The 23,908-nt window shown below is 40.7% G+C and overlaps 1 protein-coding gene across 2 annotated transcripts in view; it reads right to left on the bottom strand.

The window, feature by feature from the left end:
• Window positions 1–23,908, bottom strand: part of PARG (poly(ADP-ribose) glycohydrolase) — a 2,766,579-nt gene that overhangs the window by 390,367 nt on the left and 2,352,304 nt on the right. For both annotated transcript variants that reach the window (XM_044056515.1, XM_044056516.1), the window contains exon 14: window positions 7,175–7,253. In XM_044056515.1, the coding sequence (XP_043912450.1) occupies window positions 7,175–7,253 (79 nt within the window). The remainder of the gene's footprint in view (window positions 1–7,174; window positions 7,254–23,908) is intronic.

The raw sequence follows: 23,908 nt of genomic DNA, 5'->3' as shown, positions 1-23,908 counted from the left end.
AAAACTGAGGACTGCCAACAGTGGACACTTTGATGTACAACTGCTAAAGTACTGAGAAAAATGGGACTTCCTGGTTGACGTGACTTGTTCATCATACCTAGCCAGATGATGTGAAAAATATTCAAAGGTAGAGGTCTTCTCAGTGACACATAATAAGGCAGTTTTTTCCATGAACTGTAGCACCACAAATAGCAGTTTCTTTAAGAATTAGTCTTTGAAGATAAAAACATTTTTAAAAAGTATCTGAGGTAAAGTTTTGACATTATTTCTGTCCCACTACCTTTTTGATGCCGTAAGATTTGAACATAAAACATTAAGCAGGCATCTAGCACACACGACTCTCTCTCAAAACCAGGCACCAGCCTGAATTTTCCCAATAGCTAAAAAAACTGCAATTAAGGATAGTGTGTTCTAATTAATACCAACAGAATAACTGACCAGTAATCTATTTGATATTTAGTGGTATATTCCAAGAACAGCTCTGATCAACAAGCTCTCTACCTGAAAAAAATTCAGCCTAAGCAGATCTCTTTTGGCGACTCCATGTCTTTTGTCAAATTCTCATGTTACATGTTGGACTTCTAGAAAAGCCTCTCTAATCACCTTTTCCTAACTGGTCCTGTAATTGCAACTGTACTGTGCCCAGAGGTAAATGCATCCGTGCTACTCATATTTATTCTCATGAACTGTCCCTCACTCGTCTTACGTGGCCAAGTCAGCAATTACTATAATTTCAATACAGACAATCAAAGTACTGCTAACGTAGCATCAATCAGAAATGCTCAGTTTTTGTATATAGTTTTAATTATACATGTGGTATTACCTCTGCAACCAAATAGTTCATGTCCTCTTCTTTTCTATGTCATTAATATCTGTATTAAATATGTGTGTGTCACCAAAGCTTAAAAAGTACAGTTGTGTAAAAATCTTACAACAGTAGATGTCCTTCTCTTCACTTTGCTGTTTTCTTCACCTAAGGGATTACATGCCAAGTATAGCCCAACATCCGGCCAGTATACTAAAGCTTTCAGCAATTATAGGCTCCATATGTCACATGTATGCTCCCCGCACAAGACGTAGGAAATAAAGGTGATTTACAGACACAGATACTCAAAGCTACAGACACAGATACTCAAAGCTGAAAAAGCCCCAAGAGGAACAGAAAAACTTCATGGACAAACAGGAACATGTGCATCCAGAAGGAAAAACAAAGAAGGAGAGAAGGGCCCTGTGGTCAGGAGGGTAACAAGAACACAAGGTAAGAGTCAGGACAAAGGGGAAGGAAAGAGGGACCAAATACTGCAACAGTGAAGAGAAGGACAGCTACTGTTATAGCAAGATTTTACACAACTGCATTGTGTCCTTCCACACCACTGTTGCAGTATTCTTCACCCAAGGGACATTACAAGAGCTCAAGAGGATGTCTGGGAGGAGAAAGGCATAAAAGAACCCTCCACAAACACATGCAAGACAGCCCTTGTAAAGCCCACTCTGGCCCTGGAAACAACATCCAACTAGTGAGTTTTAGTGAAAGTACAAACAGAGGACCAAGTAGCAGCCTCAAGGATGGAGCCGATATTCAAACTCGTGAAAAAGCAGCAGAGAAAGCAATCATCCTAGTAGAATGTGCCTTTATAGGTGAGGAAAGACATTTGCCATTAAAGAATAACAAAAGGAAATGGCCTAAGAAATTCAGGAGGAGATAATTTGCTTAGAAATAGCCAAACCCAAAGTCCTAGGATGAAAGGAAACAAAAAGCTGCTCAGCTTTGCAAAAAACATTAGTTTTATCTAAATATCTGAGCTGTTTATGCAAATCCAAGGTGTGAAGAACCTTCTCAATGACAGACTGTGGAAAAGGAAAAAAAAGGAATGAAGGGACAACTCATTGACCACCTCGACAAAAAAGGAGTCGTCTCTATGGAAAAATAAAAAAGGAGGAATAACACACCTCTCAACTGTCCAGACTTTTGCCTCATATTTTAGTTCATTCCACATAAAATTTGCAGTTTTCTGGCAAATCACTGAGGACTGAAGTCACTAAGGAATGTCATACATTTGCATTTCAGATGTCATTCCTTCAGGAAATGCATGCAAACACACCCTGCTATTCTAGCAACTTTTTAAGTCTATAAGAGCAGTGTTTAAAATCTGTCCCCATTTTTGGGCCTTTGCCCCCCCCCCCATTATTTTAGGTTTTGTCCAGATTTCTTGTGCTAAGAGGTTGAGAGGTATGAAGAATAGTCATGAGAGCCTGAAGTTCAGAAATACTCTTGGCTGAAGTAAGACCCAAAGCAGAATAGTCTTCCCAGTACAATGTTGCAAAGAAGTGGACTTCAAAGAAGCTTGGGTCAATTTTTCAAGTTTAAAACTGAGGTCCCATGAAGGAGGAATATGCTTACTGGGAGGCCTGACATGAAGGATGCCTTTAAGGAATTACATAACCTCAAACCTAGAGACCAGACTAGGATTCAAGGGTAGACAAGCAGGCATTGCTAACAGGTGAGCTTTCATTGAAGAATATGCAAGCCCAACATACAGCAGACCATACAAATAACAGAACCAAAGGAAGCTCCAATGATAGAGGGTCCTGACGGCAAGAGAAGCACCAGACAGAAAATCTTTTCCATTTGGAAGTATATGATTTCCTGGGAGTGGGATTGCTGGCCTCCTACAAACCTGAAGCACATTCTCAGAAAAAAGGTGCCAAAAAAGGATCAAAACCCTATCATCTGCAGTGTAATTTGAAGAGTGGACAACTGAGGATGCATATGAGAACCCTTGTCTTGTGTACGATGACCTACCCGGTGAGGCAACTTGTGGTGATTGCCTCCTGGCCAATAAGAAAGAATGGGGAAGCAATGCTGTCTGGGACAAAAAGGAGTCACCAGCATGATTTTGGGGAGAGTCCTGTCTGATCTTGTGCAGAAATCGTGGTAATGGGGGGGGGGGGGGGACATACAGAAACATACCCTTCCAAGGAAAAGATAGGGCATCCAGTTTCCAAGCCAGAGGACTTGGAACTGTGGAACAGAAATAGAATAGAGGAAATTGCCTCTTCAGATGGGAAACAAAAATATCTACCTGAAGAATACCCCAACATCAGACAATGTCCAGGAACACATCTCTGTGAAGCAGCTGTTTGTAAGCTTGTGTGCTAGACCTGCTCAAGCAGTCTGCCACTAGATTGTGCTCTTATGGAATGTAAACTGCCTGAACAGTCAGTTGATACTGGATAGTGGAAATCCCAGATCTGAAGAGCTAGCCTACAAAGAAGATAGGACCTTGTGCACCCCCCCCCCACCATGCTGACATTCCACATCACTGTGGTATTGTCTGTCAAAACTTTGAGAGGCCCGGGATGAAAAAAGGAATGAAAAGCTTGCAGAGCCAGAAGCTGAGCCCTCATCTCCTTTGTGTTGATGTGGTATGACCTCTAATGAAGAGAACAGAGACTTTGAACTTTTTGGGGGCCCACAGGAGGCACCTCATCCCCTGCCTGAGGTGTCTTTAAAGAACTCCTAAGTGGGAAATGGAGCTTGAAAAAGAAGCCTCTGTTTGACAGAAAGTTGATTAATCCAACAGTGAAGCTCAAGCTTGAGATGGGGAAGGAAGGAAGGATACCAGGAACTCTAGGGGGGGTGGCAATGTTGAAGCCACACAGATTTGAGATATCACTGAAGATGCCTCATATGAAGCCTGGCAAGAAGGAGCATGGGAATGGTGGAAGCCATGAACCCCAAGTCCCTGAGAAATTCCCTAGCCATGACAGACGCCAGAGGAAGAATGGATTGCAAAAAGGTTATAAGAGACACAAAGCCTTGGAGGTAAGCAGGGATGCCAACATGGGAACTGTCTGAAGTCTGCAGCTAAGGAAAATATGATCCAGGGAAGGTGTCAGAACTGACTTCTGGATGGTTATGGTGAACCCTGATTGTGCATTAGGCAAGCAATAAACTTGAGATCTTGAAACAGACTGCTGGAGGAAGAAGTTGAATAATCGGATTGTGTAGATAAGGGAAAATGTGAATAACTAGAATCCTGCAAAAACCAATGATAGGAGCAAAGCATCTGGTTAATACCCTTGGGGCAGTAGAGAGGTCAAAAAAAGCAGAGAACTGAAAATGCAAGGAAGACACAGAGAAATGTAAACATTTCCTGATTAGAGGATGGATGGGGATGTGAAGGTATGTATCCCTGGGATCCACAGATGCCAGAAAGGCCTGCAGAAGAAGAAGAGAAAAAAATGTCTGCAGAGATAACATCCAAAAGGAAGGAATCTTCAGAAGGGAAAGATCCAGAATTGTTCTCCATGTACCCTCATTTTGTGGGACCAAAAGCATTCGTGAATAAAATCCCTTCTCTATGTGGTTGGGAGATATGGCTTGTATGTTGCCCTTAGCCAAAACACAGTGAAAAACCATTGAGAAATGAGAGAGAGCTGTTCCCGAGGGGGCTGAGGAATGCCCAAAAATGGAGGAAAAGACTTCCAAACTACGAAATATCCCTGACAGATAAAAGACAAAACCCAAGAGTCTGAAGTGATTCACAGCCAATTTGGAAGAGACAGGGAAAGACGGAGGGACAAGGGAAGCTGGCCGAGGGAAGCAGGAAGCAAACTGTCAAGAAGGCTTTGGGGATGCAGAAGTCTGCGTAGACTTAGCAAGAGGCACACTCTTTGAACCCTTCTTATTCTTGGGAAAAGGGTGTGATTGCCTACAAACAAAGGCAGACTTGGAGGGAAAGTTCTTCTGAAATTTAAGAATGGGAGAAACAAAAATATGTTTCATCTCCTCAAAGGCTTTGTCCTTGTCCTGGGGTAACTTGAAAGGGCCATCAGCCGACCCAAAAAGGGTTTTGTTACCCAAAGAAGCATCCAAACTTTTGGCCTTAATGTCATCAGGCAAAGTCTGAAGACAAAGCCAAGAAAAGCACCTTATAACTGAACCAAAAGCAGCAGCACTGGAAGAGGCATCAGCTGCATAAAAGCTGCATTTGATTTAATGGTGGGCAACTTGTGAAGTGCAGCCCAGCCAGAAAAGAGCCAAAGCCTTTCCCTCAGAGTCAGGAAGGACAGGAAATACCTTAGGATAGCCAAAACATACCTAGTCATGTGAGTCTGGTAGTTAACTGCCCTAAAAGACAAAGTGGCAGCAGTGTAAACTTTCTTGCCCAACCCTTTCATGGTCCTACTATCCTTATCAGAAGGCAACAGCTTGGTAGGTTTGTCAGAAGAGACTGACACTACAGAAGGGTATTTATAAAGAAATTTGCACTCCTCAGGCATTTTATAGAACCTATTTGGCTCCTTAGATACAGGAAGCTGAGAGTCAGACAGTAAAGAAGCTGCTGAAAAAGTATCCAAAAGGGCAGACAGAACAGGATGAACAGCACATGGTTTGGGAGACTCCATCTGTAGGAACTTGTATTACCTTTTTTGAATATTACAGACTTGGCAACAATCCTACTTAAAACAATCCAGCATATGGGCAATGGTATCCCCAAAGACGAGCTCTTCCAAAGGGGAGTCTGGACTTATGGAATCTTACTCCTAGTCCAAAGGGAAAGGGATTTGGAAAAAATAAGCCAGGGACCCCCCCCCCACCGACTAGATCTTCATGCGAGGATGCACTTCACTACGCCTCTTGAGTGGACTGGAAGACCAGGGAGGAGCAGGAATAGAAAAAAGACCCCTTTAGGTGGCTTCAAGGGCATTAAAACATTAAATAAATCCTAAGTGAAATCCTGCCATTCACGCTGGGGATCCTTCACAACAGCGGAAATACTGTGTCTTTTGTTACTTTCTTTGCAGGACATATACTTGAAACATCCTTGGAGGGTCAGACCCCTGATGGGATTCTATAATGGTTGTAGGAATCTCCTCCCTCACTAAGATCTGAGGAATCCCTCTTGGTCCTTTGGATATAATCAGATGAGGTTCCCCTCAATATCAGGCACAGAAGTTTGAAAAGCCTCCAAGTAGGTGTGAGAAAAGCCAGATCCATGCCAGCTTCCAAAGGGGTCATGGCAGAAGAATCTGAAGCAAGCAGCAGGTGGTCATCTGGGTTTCACCAGCATTGACAGAAATGTCTGGGGGAAGCTGGATAGTAGCTGGATCAGGCCTAACTTTGTTGGCCTTCTTCTTGGCAGATGACTGGCCATCAGCATGGGAGGATTATGCCATAGTACCCTCAGCCAACAACTTAAGTGGTTGGTTCTCCAGATACATGGAAAGGGAGTAGAGGTGACTATGTAGGGTCTTAGGCACAAATGCCTGGCAGACAGAACACTGTGTATGATCATGGGAGGCACCCAAACAAAAAAAAGACACTGGTCATGATGGTCTTTATGGGGAATCTGCCTCTCACATTGACATTTTCCCTTTCTGGATGACATCAGCACAACAACAATAAGAAAAGGAAGAGATGAACCCCAACGGGGCACTTATCTGAAAACACAGCTTGGTTACCAGCACAGCAGAAGGGCTTTCAGACTGATGTTTGAGAATGGCATTCAGACTGGCAGCAAAGATGTTCTGAGTATACGCGGTCTGTCCTTCACCTTTATGACCCATGTTGTGTGCAGTGACATATGATGCCTATAAGAGCTGACCACTTTGCTAAACTGGACAGATGTTGGGCTATACTTGGCAGGAGACCCCTTAGGTGAAGAATACTGCAACAGTGATATGGAAGGACATCTATGCATTACTGTCACTGTACTTTGAGTAGATTTTCTCCATGGAAAATCAGTGAAAATGGGTTATACTAGTTGAAACTTCCCAGTTAATAAACTTAAATGCATAACCACAAACTCAAAACAACAACAATAATAAGCAAATTCACACAACAGAAAAACAAACTCATCACATGGCATAAAGGCAAACCTATTATAGAACACAAACCAAAGCCTATCACACCCCAAAATGCAAACTCAGCACAGAGTTATACAATAAGAACATAAACTGTTAGAAAATAGTAAGGCCAGCAATGAGGAAAATAGAAGCCATGTCTACAAGTGAAAGGACAGTCCATCCCAGAACAATAACGGCAGTCTATCAAAGGATTGGAGAAAAGCATGTGCATTACAGGTCAAAATAACAAGATCTTAGCCTAGTTTGTGAACAGGTGTGTTACTACTCAGGTGATATGGAAAAAAGGGAATAAAATATTTACCTTGGTGTGCTGTCAGTGTGACTTCCAACCCATCTGTAAGATTCTGCATAGCCTTCATAGTCACTAAACTGCTCAGTACCTAAAAAGCAAAACAAACAGATATAATCAGTAACATTCATTATGCCAGTTATTCCAGTATTTTCCACAATTACTGTTAACAGACATCTGTGCCTGGTAACATTTTGGACTTGTCTTGGAAATACAAAACAATCTTTATTATACATCGTTTTAACTTGTTTACTTACAACAATTTGACAACTGGATTTGTCTAGCCGGACAGCCATTTACAGTGGAGACCCAAAATCTCCAAAAAGAAAACATATAATGTGACAATACCAGGCAAGGAAAGCATAAGACTACAGAGATAAATAGAATTAACATAATAAAGTTACAGCTAAACTTCAGTATGATATTCAGAGACATAATTAAAAATTTACATATATGTTTACGGTTAAGTTTAAATAGTCAATGAAATACAGCATCCCAAAGGTGCAAGAAAAGGACATACAGGAATCAGTAATGGCAATGACTGAAAACACATTCTGTACAAGATTATTATATGACAGGATCATTGGAACACAGAGTCAGTACCAGTTTATGCTGACTGGAAATTTTTTTACCTTGAACACAATGGTTATGATACATACATATGAATATGTACTTCGTATGAAAGAACAAAAAAACTCACTTCAGACAGAAGAACCACAAAGTAGATTAGCGTAAAAAGTTTTAATTTCCTCTTTTCTTTTTTTTTATTATTTTTATTATTTAATCAGATAGGTGTTGGTAGAAAAGACCCTTTTCAGCCTTGACCTAAGGCACAGGCAGTCAGGAAAAGACAGTTTATGTAGACAAACTTTAAAATACACATGAAAAATCACAACTATTGTACAAAAATACAACACACGCACAAATTCAACTGTAAATATAAATAATTAGTTACAGTCAGCTGGACATCATAAGACAAGAAGCAGTAAAATACCTTCCCAGAATATGAATAGACATGAAAATCACTACAAAGAAAAATGCAATGCATACAGAAGAATGCAGAGAGTAAGCACAACATTAGTGTGCAACCAGTAGGAAACTTTCAAAGACAAGAGAAGCATTAAGTCGTACACTGACATAGCAGTAAAATGCTTATTTAGCTGCTGCAAAAGCAGCATATTTAAAGGAAGAAATTGTGTTACTATGAGAAAATAATTAATTCCTAACATTAGGAAGAGTGAAAACAGTTCTGATTCCAGTACTGACACTCTTCCAAATAGTAGGTGGTATTTTAGTAAAGGCTCCTCCAGCAGTAGTGGCCAATGCAAACCAGGGCTTATTAAGGGACATTGTCCCTTACTGTTATGAACCCAAAAGATTTAGCATCATATTAATCAGCATACTAGCTAGTTGGCCAAACATTCAGATACAACAGCTTATTTATCAGCCTATGAAAGAGAGGTGGTGTCCCTTTCTGTAAAAGGGAGTCAGACAGCAGTTTTGAGAAGAGTGTAACAGTACTGTCTTGTATTACAAGTATCAAATAATCTTCAGCTCTTACTTAGTGTGATGAGAACAGTCTTTGTATTTTGTGAGATACATACTGTAGTACATAACCCATTCATCTTTGTATTCAGTTTTGTGTGCTTGGGTTATACAGCCCATGATCAGCGGACAGTTCTGCCTCCAATATCCCTCCTCAGGGAAAAAGGAGGACTAGCCCTGTAAGCTGGCTGTGCTGGAACTGTCAGTCACAGAAATACAATGCAAACGTTGACCAAAAAACACTGAGTCTCCAACATGTAGGAAAAGTAAACACACAGGTTTATTATGTTGCAAACGAAGCAACCAAATAGTGGAATACACAAGTAATGGTTAAGCGTTTTTCGTCTCAATTTAACAGACTTCTTCAGACCTTAAGAGGTAACACAAGTACTCACTTAAATACAGACCACATGGTGGTTTCAAAAAATGTTTACCGATAGTGTTGAATTAATAATTATTTCTGAAACATGACGTCAGCAACAAATCCAATCACAAAACGAGACAACAGTAAGAAGGTTGTGGAAGACATAAATACATCGACAGCTGTAGTGCACATACAACATGTAAAGACACACTATCTCGCTGCTATCTTATAAAAGAAGAATAACTCTTATAACATATAACAGATTTTTCAATAACATAGAAGTGAATATACCTAAATAAATTATATATACCTTGTTGTGAATAGTCTAAGTACTCCTAATAAAATGTTTAAACAGCATATAACACTCGGATGGTTGTTGAAAACATTAAATTAAATTAAAATTAAAAGACTGCAGTTTCAACATTAAACAGTTGTAATCAGGTAAGCATATGATACTTTGACGAATCACTCAAAGGAGTAAAGCAAGCCAAGACTTATACTAAAACAGATATTTCCTGGTTTCAACGTAAAGATATAAAACAAAAACAAAAATTCTGCATATTTTAACTATACTACAAATAGAGCTATTAAAAGACATAGCATAACTACAGACTTATTTAGCTCATTAAGCTCTTTAATTTTAAAATACAGGCAATGGAAGTGACTTTGTTTAAACCTTGGGGATTGTAGGAGTTAAGTCGCAATTGCCACATCAACTCCTGTCTTTCCAAAATTAAGTGGTAGGGACCCCCTTTTAAGTTAACTGTAACCTGCCAAATCACTCTGAATTGAAAGTGGTATGTTGGATGTTCAGCACAGTGCCTAGCCAAAGTGTTAAAGGGTGACTTTTTCCTAATATGGTAAATGTGCTCATAAATCCTCTCTCTTAGTTTGCTGTCCGTCTTCCCAACATAATATGCTGGGCAGGCTACACAACTAGCCAAGTAGACAACGGATTTTGAGTGACAGTTAAATCTACCCTTGGTCTTTACCTTAAAGGAACCTGCTGTAAATTCTGTCCCTGTTGGAATATATCTACAATAATTGCAGCTTTCACATTTAAATGCACCACCAGATCTACTACAGGTCTGTGCTTCCATTTCTAAGATCTGTTTCAAATTCAGATCAAGGGGGTCCCTACCACTTAATTTTGGAAAGATAGGAATTGATGTGGCAATTGCAACTTAACTCCTACAATCCCCCATGTTTAAACGAAGTCACTTCCATTGTCTGTATTTTAAAATTAAAGAGCTTAATGCGCTAAATAAGTCTTTAGTTAGGCTATGTCTTTTAACAGCTCTATTTGTAGTATAGTTAAAGTATGCAGCGTTTTTGTTTTATATCTTTACGTTTAAACCTGGAAATATCTGTTTTAGTTTAAGCCTTGGCTTGCTTTACTCCTTTGGGTGATTCATGAAAGTATCATATGCTTACCCGATTACAACTGTTTAATGTTGAAACTGCAGTCTTTTAATTTTAATTTAATTTAATTTAATGTTTTCAACAACCATCTAAGTGTTATGTGCTGTTTAAACATTTTATTAGGAGTACTTAGGCTACTCACAACAAGGTATATATAATTTATTTAGGTATATTCACTTCTATGTTATTGAAAAATCTGTTATATGTTATAAGAGTTATTCTTCTTTTATAAGATAGCAGCGAGATAATGTGTCTTTACATGCTGTATGTGCACTACAGCTGTCGATGTATTTATGTCTACCAAAACCTTCTTACTGTTGTCTTGTTTTGTGATTGGATTTGTTGCCGACGTCATGTTTCAGACTTAATTATTAATTCAACACCATCGGTAAACATTTTTTGAAACCACCATGTGGTCTGTATTTAAGTGAGTACTTGTGTTACCTCTTAAGGTCTGAAGGAAGTCTGTTAAATTGAACCGAAAAGCGCTTAACCATTACTTGTGTATTCCACTGGTTGCTTCATTTGCAACATAATAAACCTGTGTGTTTACTTTTCCTACATGTTGGAGACTCTGTGTTTTTTTTTGTCAATGTTTGTCATTCGAGTTGCTGTTTGGATTTGTTGTTGGACTACAGAAATACAATGCAGACCATCCTAGAAGGGCAGAGCTATTCAGACTACTACTGTCTTTTGGTTTTTCCCAGTTAGGGGTCGCCACAGCGGAACTCCGGTCCGCTAATGACTGGCAGTGAGTTTTTCCGGTATCAAGAAGCCAGCCTGGCGCCCATCCTTCAAAGAAGGCACACCCACATATGCTCGTACCTACCTGCATGTCTTTAAATTCACTCAACCGCAGGGAGGACATGCAGACTCCACACAGAAGGCACACCAGCCGAGAATCGAACCGGAGAACCTCTTGCTGTGAGGCAACAACGCTAACTGCTGCACCACCACGGCCACTGCGGCAGAGCTATTTAGACTGTTACTCAAAATCCACTAAAAGCAGAATGACAAAGTAGATCAGTTCTGCACCACTCCCCAGCTATAGGTAGGAAACTGAAAAGTTCTATTCCTCATAGATCACTCCATTATGACATGATGGTTCGGACAGGAAACATCAGTATACTCAACTACAATTACATTGGTAGAAAGAACAGAAGTTCAATGACAAGTATATGCAAATAGCAAACACATTTATTTGCGATTCTATTCTTAACTTTTGACTGTACTAACAGTTGATACTCTCATCCTCTGGATCGCAACTGATTACTACAGGGGAAATAAAAGGTTTCCTTTTGCAAATGGTCAAGCAAACAACCTACATGCATAAAAAATTACCCTTTCAAATCTACATACATACCAAATACTAAGAAAGCCCTCTACTTAGGCACTGTTAGAAACATTGAAATGAAAAGATAATATAAGGTCTCATACTTCCTAAGATCCTTTTTAAGCCTAGCCACTCCTCCCAGAAATATTAACCAGGTTTTGTCCCATTTTTTGTGGGTTGTACATATAACTCAGGCATGAGTGCTCGAGCATTCACAAGGTACCTCTCTCTAACACAGACGTAAATCCTAGACCATAGGTAAAATTACAATTTCTTAACCACTGATTCAAACTGCACTTGAATAGATGCACGGAAGCTCTCTGCTTCACCTGGATGGGAAGCCTGTTCCAGAAAAGGGGCAGTTTCTGAGACACACCTGTCCCTTCAGTATGTTTTATTTTTGTTGTATACCAGGTTTAGGCCCCTGGAACTGATGCTATGTGCTTTGCCGATGTGCAACAGGTCCAATTAACACTTTTTCAGAGGATGCTTTGTAGGACAAACACAGATCGGCTCTCAGCAACCTATAGGAGACACTATGTATTCTTTATGAGCGGAACCCCTGTGGACATTCAAGTTATTGCATATGTTTGGTCAGGTACCTACCGAAGGGGACACTGCATTCTATGAAGGGGCTAATAAGGGCCAACTATAATGGAACAATGACATCTTTGGACCAAGATGCCATACCACTGCTTATAAGTCGTGCAACAAAGAAAGACTTCCTTACTCCATCTCTCAAGCACTTACAGCAATAAATCTGGACAAACGCCCAAAAATAGGGACACATTTTAAAAATTGCTCTTACAAACTTAGAAAGTTGACATGAATAATAGGTTTTGCATTAGCATGAATTTTTTGAAGGATATGAAGTCTAAAAATCAAATGTGTGCCATTATCTTTAGACTTCAGTCTTCAATGATTAATTAGGGATTTGCCAGACAACCACAATTTTAAGAGAAATGAACCAAAAATATAAGTCAAATATCTGGACATTCTGTGAAAATCTTGACAATTGAGAGCTATGCTTCATTATTACAATGGTCAAAGGTTGAGTCACTGTCTACATGCATTCCCAAATCCCTGACTACTGGTCTATGCTCAGTGGTGTATTATCAATGTGCTAACTTGCAAGAGTGGCCATCTTTCTGAAAGAAACTATTATGCACTTCTGACACTGAGTTTTAGACTGTGACTGGCACCAAGTCAGTGTCAGGCCTTCTTAGAGGATGTTTGCATCTCGGGGGATTCAATGATCAGAACTTGGTCAGCCAGAGGCCTTTGACACTAGCCTTGACTTCACAGAAGTCAATGCCAAAAAGGGGCGCCTTCAGCACTCTGCCCAGAGGGACTCCACTAGTGACCAGTTTTTTGGCAGGTATACTCTCATATTCTGACTTCTTGGGTCCCACATGTAAGGTAGCTTGTTTAACAATGAGTGACACAGGGATTTATATCTAATTTAGTAAGCTTGTCTACAATGTCTAAGTGGGGTAGTGCGCTGAATGCCTTGGCCAGGTCAAGGTAAGCAATTTGGACCATTATGCCCTTGTCCACTGTTTTGGTGACCTTCTTAAAGAAGTCATCTAGAATGAGTAGGCATGTGATTTTGGACTCAACCCAAGACCTCCAGCACATTGTGCTGGTGTTACTGCAGATGGACCAGTAACAGCCTAAGGGCATTCAGGTGTTGAGTTTTCCCTTAACAGACCTATCAGTTCAGATAGGAAACTCCCAGTGTAGTGATCAAGGTCAAATTACAAACACACACACACACACACACACACACACATATATATATATATATATATATATATATATATATATATGGAATCCAAACACATGCTCGACTAGCATATGTCCGAATCACAAAACGTTGAACACACATACACGAAAGTGCTTAACATCGACAAGCGCTTCCGTGTATGTGTGCCTGTTTCGCAGATCGGACTACAGTGCAGGTAAGGGAAAATTCTCTTTTCCCTACTGTAGTGCAATTTCGGAGTGAAAATAAAGAAGGGGGTATGTGGGTGGTGCAGGGGGGCAAATCCCCCCTACAGAAAAATAGATTTTTTTTTGAACTACAAATACACGGAAGTGCTTTTCGATGTTAAGCTCTTTCGTGTATGTGTGTTCGATGTTTTGTGATTCGGACATATGCTAGTCAAGCACGTGTCCTAGACCCATATATATATATATATATATATATATATATATATATATATATATATATATATATATATATACACATATACATATATATATATATATATATATATATATATATCACACACAGACACACACATGCAGAGAAAGCCTTGCAATTAGGTTCCAGCATACCATGTTGGTGCCACTGCTGCAAGACATTGGGAGGAAAGAGGGAGCACTTGGCTCTATAGATATTAAGCTTTCTTCTACACCCTGCCAATTTCATCATACTTTCTTAACTTGACACTTTTAACAAAACAGGATAGTAGCTGGTTTATATGTGCAGCTTTGAAGTCCATCTATGTCGAGGAGTTTTACATGCCTTTCATTTCAGATGAAAGCAGAGATGACAGCCTTGCTTTCTGCTAAGAAACGAGTCTCTGACTAAATACATCATGCACTTTGCTTTTCAGTGTCTCTGTTGTACACTGACACAACAGCAAGATTAATACACAGCAGCTTCTGTGGCAAAATGAATAAATGCAATCAATAGACAATACACAATAGCAATGGCACTCTACAAGCAATACACAACTGCATCAACAGTAAACAATAGTAATATAAATAATGCTAACGATAATCACGGCCTATCAATATTAGTCACATCAATTTATATAGATACACATATTTTTTAAAAAGTTTTTTGATATACATTTCCCCACTTACTGAATGTAGATGTTCACAGAATTCTGTCTGCATTCAATACCAAAACAGGAAGGAAGAGGAAGGTTAACATGTTTCCCCTTTTAGGCCCTTAGCAATTCTACATTACATTATAACTTTTCAATTCTTTAGAGACTCCTTTTACATATTTCATGCTTTTTGTGCTCATGAAAAGGCCTTAACTATTACCTATAAACCCATTTAGGTAAGGCTTCATCAGTGTTTTTTTTTTTTTTTTTTTATTTCTGTTTGACAGGCCACTGGGGAAATATCGCTTCTTATTAAGAATAGTCCAATCCAGCTAAGCAGAAATTTCTTTGTTTTTGCCTTTCCCCACTTTAGTGGAAATACAGTACCTTGTCACCTACTTGTTATTCTCTGCAAATGGATTATTATTATACTTGGGCTAACAGGCCTGTGCATGCTTTTCCAAATGACTCTGGGTAAAGGCAAAGGTTTCTTTTAAGTGCTCTGTTAGTTGGGTCACATAATCATGGGCAGTGGTGGCATGTGCCAGACTTACTTCCTCTGTAGTACACAAAAGATGCAAATATAGTACCATTCTCCTGACAGTCATTACAAAAGGTGAGGTACATGTGGATTCATTTGGAGCAATAGAGATGGCCATCAACTTTACTATTACCTCAACATCCAAGTCCTTTCGTGTAGAGCTGGGGTACTTACATTTGTTTATGGATTATAGTTTGCATTTGCTCTCTCTACCTGACCTAAGGACTCTAGGTGAACAGACAAATGCAGTTTCTTCTGCACTTCCAAATTTTCCACACATTTTCTTTTAACTTACCAGTGAAATGCAATCCACTGCCAAATTCTATTCTTCATGTGTAACCCCCAACTAAATACATGGTTGATTAGCAGCAATACAGCTGCTTCTGTAGTGTTATTTGGAGCATGTAAATGTTCAACTTATTTCGTAAATTTACAGGTGTCAGTTATTAAGTACTGACCACCTCTACAAAGGCTTTATGAAGACTGTCAGGTGGGTTGAGGTACCAGGCTTAACTGCAAGTAATTTGTGACCAACACTCTAATGTGTGATCTGTCTTGTTTATAAATCTAAACTGTGATATCTCAAATAATTAAATTAGAGCGACCTCAAGAGTTTGTCAGTTTCAGAAGCAGTGTTAGGAGAAAAATACTTTTCATAGATAAACTCAGTTAAAAAGAGCAAGGACCTTTTCTTACATTAGAAAACTATGTTTGCAGTTGGTTCACAATAAATAAAGAAGATCACAAAAAGTTAATACAGCCTGTTTTTTATTTGGCCTATTTTTTCTGACTATGAAGATGGGCGGAGAAAGAGGAAAGCACAGCTGTGTAAGTAAACTTACCATAACAGTACACGTTTTAAAGAATACTGCTGCAGTAGCAATAGGATATTAACAGATGGCCATCTTCCAAAGCTTCAGGGCACCTTCTGTTCATCCAAACTGTCTGGCAGCTCAAGCTGAGCTAACTGAAATAGAAGTATGGGTGCTAAGCCCTTCAGAGCTTTCTTGCCAATAGAGACAGGGAGGCTTAGCCCTGAAAGGACAATGCTAAGAATAACAGAAAATAAATAATTAACCACAGTATGGCAGAAACAACACACCAAAAAACAAGAGGAATGGATGGGAAGGAGCAGCTACTGCAGCAGCGATCATGTGTATATCTACTGTTATGGTAAGTTTACTTATACAACTGTACTGCGTTTATCATACTGATCACTGCTGCAGTAACCTTAGCTACATGGGTAGATTACAATAGTTGACTACATTTGGGACGTGGAAGAAGAGTCCTGGAGACCCAAGAAAATGGTCTTTGCAAACCCTTTTCTAGACCTACAGAAGGAATCAAGTTTATAGAGCTCTGTAAAAGTATGCACAGAGGACCAAATAGCAGCTTCTAGAATATTTCTAGAACCCAACTCTTTCCAAAAAGCCATAAAAGAAGCCAAGGCCCTGGTGGAGTGGGCCTTGACCCTGCCTGGTATAGGTTATTTTTTTGTGGTGAGTATAACAAAGGTAATAGCCTTACAAAACTATTTGGAAATAGTCTGTTTTGACACAGGTTGTTCCTTCTTACCTCCACAAGAAAACAATTGATCCAAAGATCTGAAATATTTAGTTCTGTCAAGATAGCACCTGAGTTGTCTGTCAACATTCAAGGTGTGGAGTGCCCTTTCTTCCTCATTTATGGGCACAGGAAAGAAAACGGAGCGATGCGTAATCTAGCTTAAAGTAAACTTGGATATCACTTTAGGCATAAAAGGAGAATTAGTTCTCAAGGAAACCACATGCCTGCTTTAAATGAGAAGGGTTGGGTCACCATAAGAGCTTGCAACTCAGATACCTTCTTGCATAGATCAGAGCAAATAGTAAAACTGTCTTCCACAAAATTAAGGTCCCAAGGAGGGGCCACCAGTTTTCTTGGTGGCCTCTTGTGCAAAATCCTTTTTCAAAAACATTTTGACATGAGAATGTATTGAAAGAGGATGATTCATGGGCAGACATGCAGTAAAAGTCAATAAATTAACTTTGATGGAGGAGTAAGAAAGGCCATACGATAGTAACTCACACAAACATTGCACAACCAGAGAACAACTAGTCCTGAATGGATGCTGGTTATGTTGTTGGCATCAAATAGAAAAAGCATTTCCATTTGTTAATATATGACTCTCTAGTAGAAGGTTTTCTTGCCTTCATTAGTACCTCCTGCACACCCTCAATAAAGAAGTGCCTATAAGGAATTAAAATCTTATAATCCAGGCAGTTAATTGAAGGTAATTAGTGTCAGGTGTATCAAACACCCCTGTTCTTGTGTGAGTAGATCCAGTCTGAGAGGAAGCTTGTGGCAATAGTCCATGGTCATTTCAAAAAGAAGGGAGAATACACAGTTGCCTTGTCCCAAAGACAGTCAACACAATAATCCTGAAGGATTCCATCTGAATGTTCAGACGTACCCTGGATATTACTGGAAATGTTGAAAAAGCATACAGGAACATCCCTGTCCAAGGAAAAGTAAAGGCGTCTGTCTTCCAGGCCTTCTTGCATGGAGTTCTGGAGCAAAATCTTACCAGCTGATTGTTCAGCAAGAAGGCAAAGAGGTCTACTTGGGGAACTCCCCAGAGATGGATCAAATTTTAGAGGACTCCTTGACTTAATTTCCATTCATGAGGATCTGCCCTTATCCTGCTCAGCTTGTCTGCCACACAGTTCTGCTCTGATGGACTACAGGATGCCTGTAGAATGAGACTGTGCTATGAAACTCTACCTCAGAAGCTCTACACCAAGCTAACATGGCTAGTCTGCAGAGGGGGTATGATCTGGTTCTTCCTTGCTTGCTAATGTACCACATGATTGTGGTATTGTCTGTAACAACATTAAGAGGTCCCAGGGACCCAAGATGATTCAGAGAGTTGACTGCCTTAATCAAGGCGAGCATCTCTTTTATGCTTTTGTGCATGTGTCTGCCCTTGGTGTCGCATATACATTGGAAATGTATCCCTCCTGAAACTGTTCCCCAAGCAAAGTCCAAGACTACTGAGGTGACTGACTGCTTTGGAACAGGGAGGGAGGAGGAGAGACCTAAAGTTAGGTATATCTTTTATCTCTGTCAAGTGACTTCCCTTCTGACACACCCAGCACCAGGATCTGAAAAGGCAAGGGGAGTTGGTACTGGAACCAAACGGGCTTCAGATATCAGTGTATCCTTCTCATGTGGAGTCTTGTCAGGGTTATCATGAGAATGACAGAAGACATGAAACCCAGAAATCCTGAAGTATTCCCTCACAGTGACCAAAGTCTGACTGGAAAACCTTAGAATCTAGATAAAGATATTTTTTTTTCATGCGGAAGAAAAGCTCTTTGAACTGTGGTATCTAGCTGGCATCCCAGAAACACAATCTTGTGAGGATGAGTCAAGAAAGACTTTTGAATGTTCTCTTGGAATACCAGCTTGTAAGCAAGTCACCTAGATACAGAAAAATGTGAATACCCTGTAGCCTGCAATGAGCTATAAAAGAAGTTATGTACTTACCATAACGTTCCATGTGAGTTGTTCTTCTCGCCTTCATTCTTACTGATGGGTTCAGAGCCTATCCTCGGCTCCGAGTCGGCCAATTTGCAAAGCTCGAGGTCTCTAACAGCTCAAGGGCGAAACCCTATCCCACAATGCACCTCTACCTTCCCCAGATCTTGTTTGCTGCCAACTAGTGCCAAATCCAAATCAGATTTCGAAAGAAATCATATACACAACTTGTGAGAGGAAACGCCTCAGAAGAATTAAAACCAAACGTAGAGCCTCTCTCAAACTTCCAGACATTGGATAGAGGGTAGGTGGGGTGGGGGGATTGTAAGAATGAAGGTGAGAAGAACAACTCACATGGAACTTTATGGTAAGTACATACCTTTTTTATGTGAAATTGTTCAATCTTGCCTTCATTCATACTGATGGGTAGCGTCCCCAGCACCACAAACTTGGATGGCTCACGGGAATACCTGTCTAAGGACAGCAGAACCAAATGAAGCCCTGTCCCTAGAAGCCATGTCTACTTTGTAGTGAGTTATGAAGGTATGTGGCCTAGACCATGTGGCAGCTGCACAAACAGAATCAATGGGTAGTCTGGCCAAAAAGGCTATGGAAGTAGAAACAGCTCTGGTTGAATGAGCCTTGACTTTGTTCTCTAAAGAAATATCTGCAGTGTGGTATATAAAGGACATGCAATCAGAAAGCCATTTAGATAAGGTAGATTTAGATACTGCTACACCTTTCTTGGAATCTGAGAAGGAGACAAACAGCTGATCAGCTCTTCTATGGTCTTTTGTCCTATCTAAATAGAAATGAAGTTGTTTATGGACGTCAAGCTTCTGAAGCATATATTCCAACTGATTAGTATGACTGGGAAAGAAAACAGGCAAATCAATCACTTGATTAAGGGTGTATTCTGAACAAATTCTGGGTAAGAAAGAAGGGTTCATCCTGAGGGAAACACTATCTTTGTGGAATATCAAATATGGGTGCATAACTATAAGGGCTTGCAACTCCGAAACTCTATGTGCAGACGTAATGGCCACCAAGAATATGGTATTTCAAGAAAGACATTTCAGCTCACAGGAAGAAGCAGGTTCAAAGGGCATAAGAATAATCTTGGATAGGACTAAATTCAGATTCCATGGAGCGGCAGGTGATCTAACTGGTGGTCTTAGATGCATCATACTCTTCAAAAAAGCCTTCGCCATCTTGTGGGACATAATACCATTTCCCGATTCACTTATATGGAAATTGGATATAGCAGCCAGTTGTACCCGAAGGGTTGCTGCTGCAGCTCCTTCATTGAATAGTTTGGTCAAAAATTCTAAAATATCTGATATGGATGCTAAAAAAGGGTCAATGTTATTCTGCTGAGCCCAGACTGAAAACCTCTTCCACTTACTGAGATATAGTTTCCTGGTTGAAGTCTTATGTGAGGACAAAAGAATATGTTGAGCTTCCTCTGATAAATTTTGGAACCTGGCTATTCTGGGAATTGGAGCAGCCAAGCTGTCGGTTTGATGGACTGAAGTGAAGGGTGAAGAGCTCCTGACAAGTGGGATGGAAGATCCGGCACTAGGTCCAGGATCCAAGGTTCTTCTATTAGATGAGGCTTCAGAAAGGGGAATCAGATTTGGCAAGGCCAATATGGGGCTATTAAGATAAGTGTCCTACCCAGAAAACTGTCTTTCTGCAAAACTCTGGGAATCAGGGGAAAGGGAGGGAAGGTGTAAAGGAGTCCCGGGGGCCAATCGTGTACGAGCATATCCCTCGGGGACTGTCCCTGTTGAGGGATCAGGGCAAAGTAGGTGCTGCATTTGGTATTGGTGGGAGTTGCAAAGAGGTCGCAGCAAGGCTGGCCCCATCTGCGGAAAATCATTTCCGCTACTTTGTTTTTGAGGGACCACTCGTGAGGAAACAGAATTGCCCTGCTGAGTTTGTCTGCTATCATGTTGGATTTCCCCAGGATATGAGTTGCTATCAGAAAGCGCTGGGTGGACTCTGCCCATTTCCATACTCTTAGAGCCTCTCGGCATAGGGGATAAGATCTGGTTCCACCCTGTTTGTTTATATACCAGACTATGGACATGTTGTCTGACTGGATTGCAATTGTGCCCATAGGAAGAGAGTCTTGAAATAACTGCAATGCTAAGAGAACCGTTCTCATCTCTAGGATGTTTATATGCAATTGAGCCTCGTGTACCTGCCATGTACCTTGGGCTGTCCATCCCTGATAATGCCCCCCCCACCCGATCAGGGAGGCGTCCGTGGTCATCATTGCAACTGGAACCGGAAGGACAAAGGGACATCCCATGGTCACCGATTTGGACATTAGTCACCACCGGAGATCCTCCTTGCAAGAGTTGGTTATCAGAACTGGGTGATTCATTGGTAAGTCCTGAAAAGTCCATTGTGTGAATAGCAGCCACTGAAGAATAAGCATGTGAGATCTCGCCAGGGGTATTGCAATGATAGCTGCTGCCATGGTGCCCAGCAGCCTGAGAATCTGCGATGCTGGTGCTTTGTGTTTTGAAAGGAGATCTACAATTTGATTTCATAGGGTAAGCACTCTTTCTGAAGGAAATTTTAAGGACATGTTGAGTCTGTCTAAGTATGCTCCTATAAATACTGTATGCTGCGACGGCAATAAAGCAGACTTTTCTGAATTGATTGTGATGCCCAGTTGAAAACAGAGATCTAAGGCAGTGTCCCTTGCCTGAATAAGCTGATGCCTGGTGGGTGTGGTGAGGAGCCAGTCATCCAAATATGAAAATACCCGGATTCCTTGATGTCTCAAGTGAGCCATGACCACTGCCATACATTTGGTGAACACTCTTGGGGCTGTAGTGAGACCGAAGGGCAGGGCCCGAAATTAGAAATGACTGGCTCCCAGCCTGAAGCGCAGGTGATCCCTGGATGGCCTGGCCATTTTGGTATGGTAGTACGCATCCTGAAGATCTATTGAGCACATTCAATAATCTTTCCCTAGGAACAAGAGTATAGACTGAAGCGTGACCATCTGGAACTTTGTCTTTTCTACATACTTGTTGAGTCTGCTGATGTCCAAAATTGGTCTCCAGTCCCCAGTTTCTTTGGCACTAAAGCTGGTCTGCCGGGACTGGTTGGATGACTCTTTTTTTTTTTATTCGGGAATAAGAATAACCTAAAAAGGATGTTATGCTACCCAAAGTTTGAGAAGAACTCTAGGAAAGTTGGCCACACTAAGCCATGTGGTCACTGTAATTTTTGTCCCTTTATAGATGCTAGTACTAGTTTTTTGCACCCAGATTTAAAGGTTGATTTCAATACGAATGTTGATGCTAATTGTATAGGTTCATAGGTTCATAGGTTCATACTAGGCTATCTGCCCAAGGGCATTTATAAGCCTAGCCCATAGTTATGTGGCTTTCGCCACCCCTTTAGTTTGAATAAAAACTATGCCTATCATTTTGCTGTGCCTCTGTCAAGCAGTGACACTGAAGTAATCCCTGGGGTATATCTGCGATCTCCCATCCATTGGTCAAGATTCCTCTTGAACAAGGCCAGCGAGGTGCTCTGCCTCACATGTACCGGGATTTTGTTCCACAGCACAGGGAGTCTCTGGGTGATGAATCTGTCCCTCCAGCACGTTCTATTTATAACCGTATCAAGGTTTAAGTCTTCCGCCCTTGTGGTTCCGAGTATGACCTGTCATGTAGTATATTTAGCTGTCTGTCAATCCTGCTCATCCTTTTATGTGGACAAAACCAATCGCCCCCTTAGGGATAGGGTGAGAGAACATGTCTATCATATTAAAAAGGCTCACCCCATAATGCTTTGGCGAAACATGTTAGTTTATTTGGGAACACACATAAGTTTTTATTTAGGGTTCTAGAGGTTGTAATTCCTACTATGAGGGGAGGTGACATCAGGACCCATACGGAGAGTAAGGAGAGTGATTGGATAGTTCTACTGAGAGCAGATAGTGGATTAGGACTTAATGAAAGAGCCTCAATTAAACCCAGGTTGAGGAAACGTAGAAATGTTAGATGAGATATGTAGGTGTATGTGTTTCTTGGCTTTTATGGAAGTTTATGTACATGCAAAATTCTTTGTGTTCATTGTTTTTATTTGATGTTTTTTAGTAGTACTTTGTATATAAGTTGCAAGTATATGCATACATTGTTGGTATAACATGTTTTAAGATATGTCCTTTTTCTTTAAGATGCTGATTAGTATTTGATAGGTTAATTGATTTAAAGGCTTGTATATATATTTGGAACAATGTTTTAATTTTTTTAAAGATCTGAAGAAGCTTACATAGTGAAAGCGCTTATCTGTTGGACAATAAATTTTGCTGATTTTATCCGTTTCTACGTTTTGTGGATTATATTGCTTTTACACCTGCTTCGTTCCAGACCCATTTGTTTTCTTGGATCTTTTTTTCTAATACTTTTTGAACCTCTACTGTTGCTACATCCCGTAGACTGGGTGGAATGTCCGGGATTCCTTTTGTTGGTTTGGGGATGAAACAGCCTCTGGATATGACATTTTATATCCATCTCTCTTTTGTAATTTTGAGCCAGGCGCCTAGGTACAAAGATAAACGTCTCCCGACTGCCTCCAGAGCAGGACAGCTGGGCCTCCTTTCAGGAGCGCTAGTAGGACTTCCCAAGGAACTGATCCCTGTCACCCTGGTTCTGCGGACCTCCACTGCCATGTGGGCATCGGCTTCCATCATTGCCATCTCCTCTGCCCATGGAGGAGGCTTCACCTCATGAGTTCGAAAAGGCTCTTTGGGCTTTGCGGAACCACATTTTCCCTTCCCGTTGACCTTTACGATAAGGTCTAGTAGGGGTGGAAAAACGGACTCCTACGGCAGACAAAGTCTTTCTGTCTTGCTCACATCTGGTGAGGGGCTCTAACTTTTGGTCCGAAAAGGGAAGAACCATCAAATGGGGCATTCACAAAGGACGACTTGAAAGGTTCCGCAAAAGAACATAAGCGCATCCAAGAATGTCTCCTAAGAGCTAGTCTTGTACTCGCTGCCCTACTCATCCCATCAGCTGTGTAAGATACGAGGCGCATGGAAGAGTTAACGATAGAATTGAGGGTAGCAAGCTGAGACGTCACTTTGTCCGCCACTGTACTGGCTACTGCACCCTGGAGAGTATCTCCTAGCTCTTTCAGGAGATCTCTT

Source organism: Protopterus annectens, chromosome 14.part0 (assembly GCF_019279795.1).
Source record: "Protopterus annectens isolate FY-2018-M chromosome 14.part0, PAN1.0, whole genome shotgun sequence".
Classification (NCBI taxonomy): Eukaryota; Metazoa; Chordata; order Ceratodontiformes; family Protopteridae; genus Protopterus; species Protopterus annectens.
Note: the sequence above shows the minus strand (reverse complement) of the source record. Positions and strands in the feature narration are given on the sequence as shown.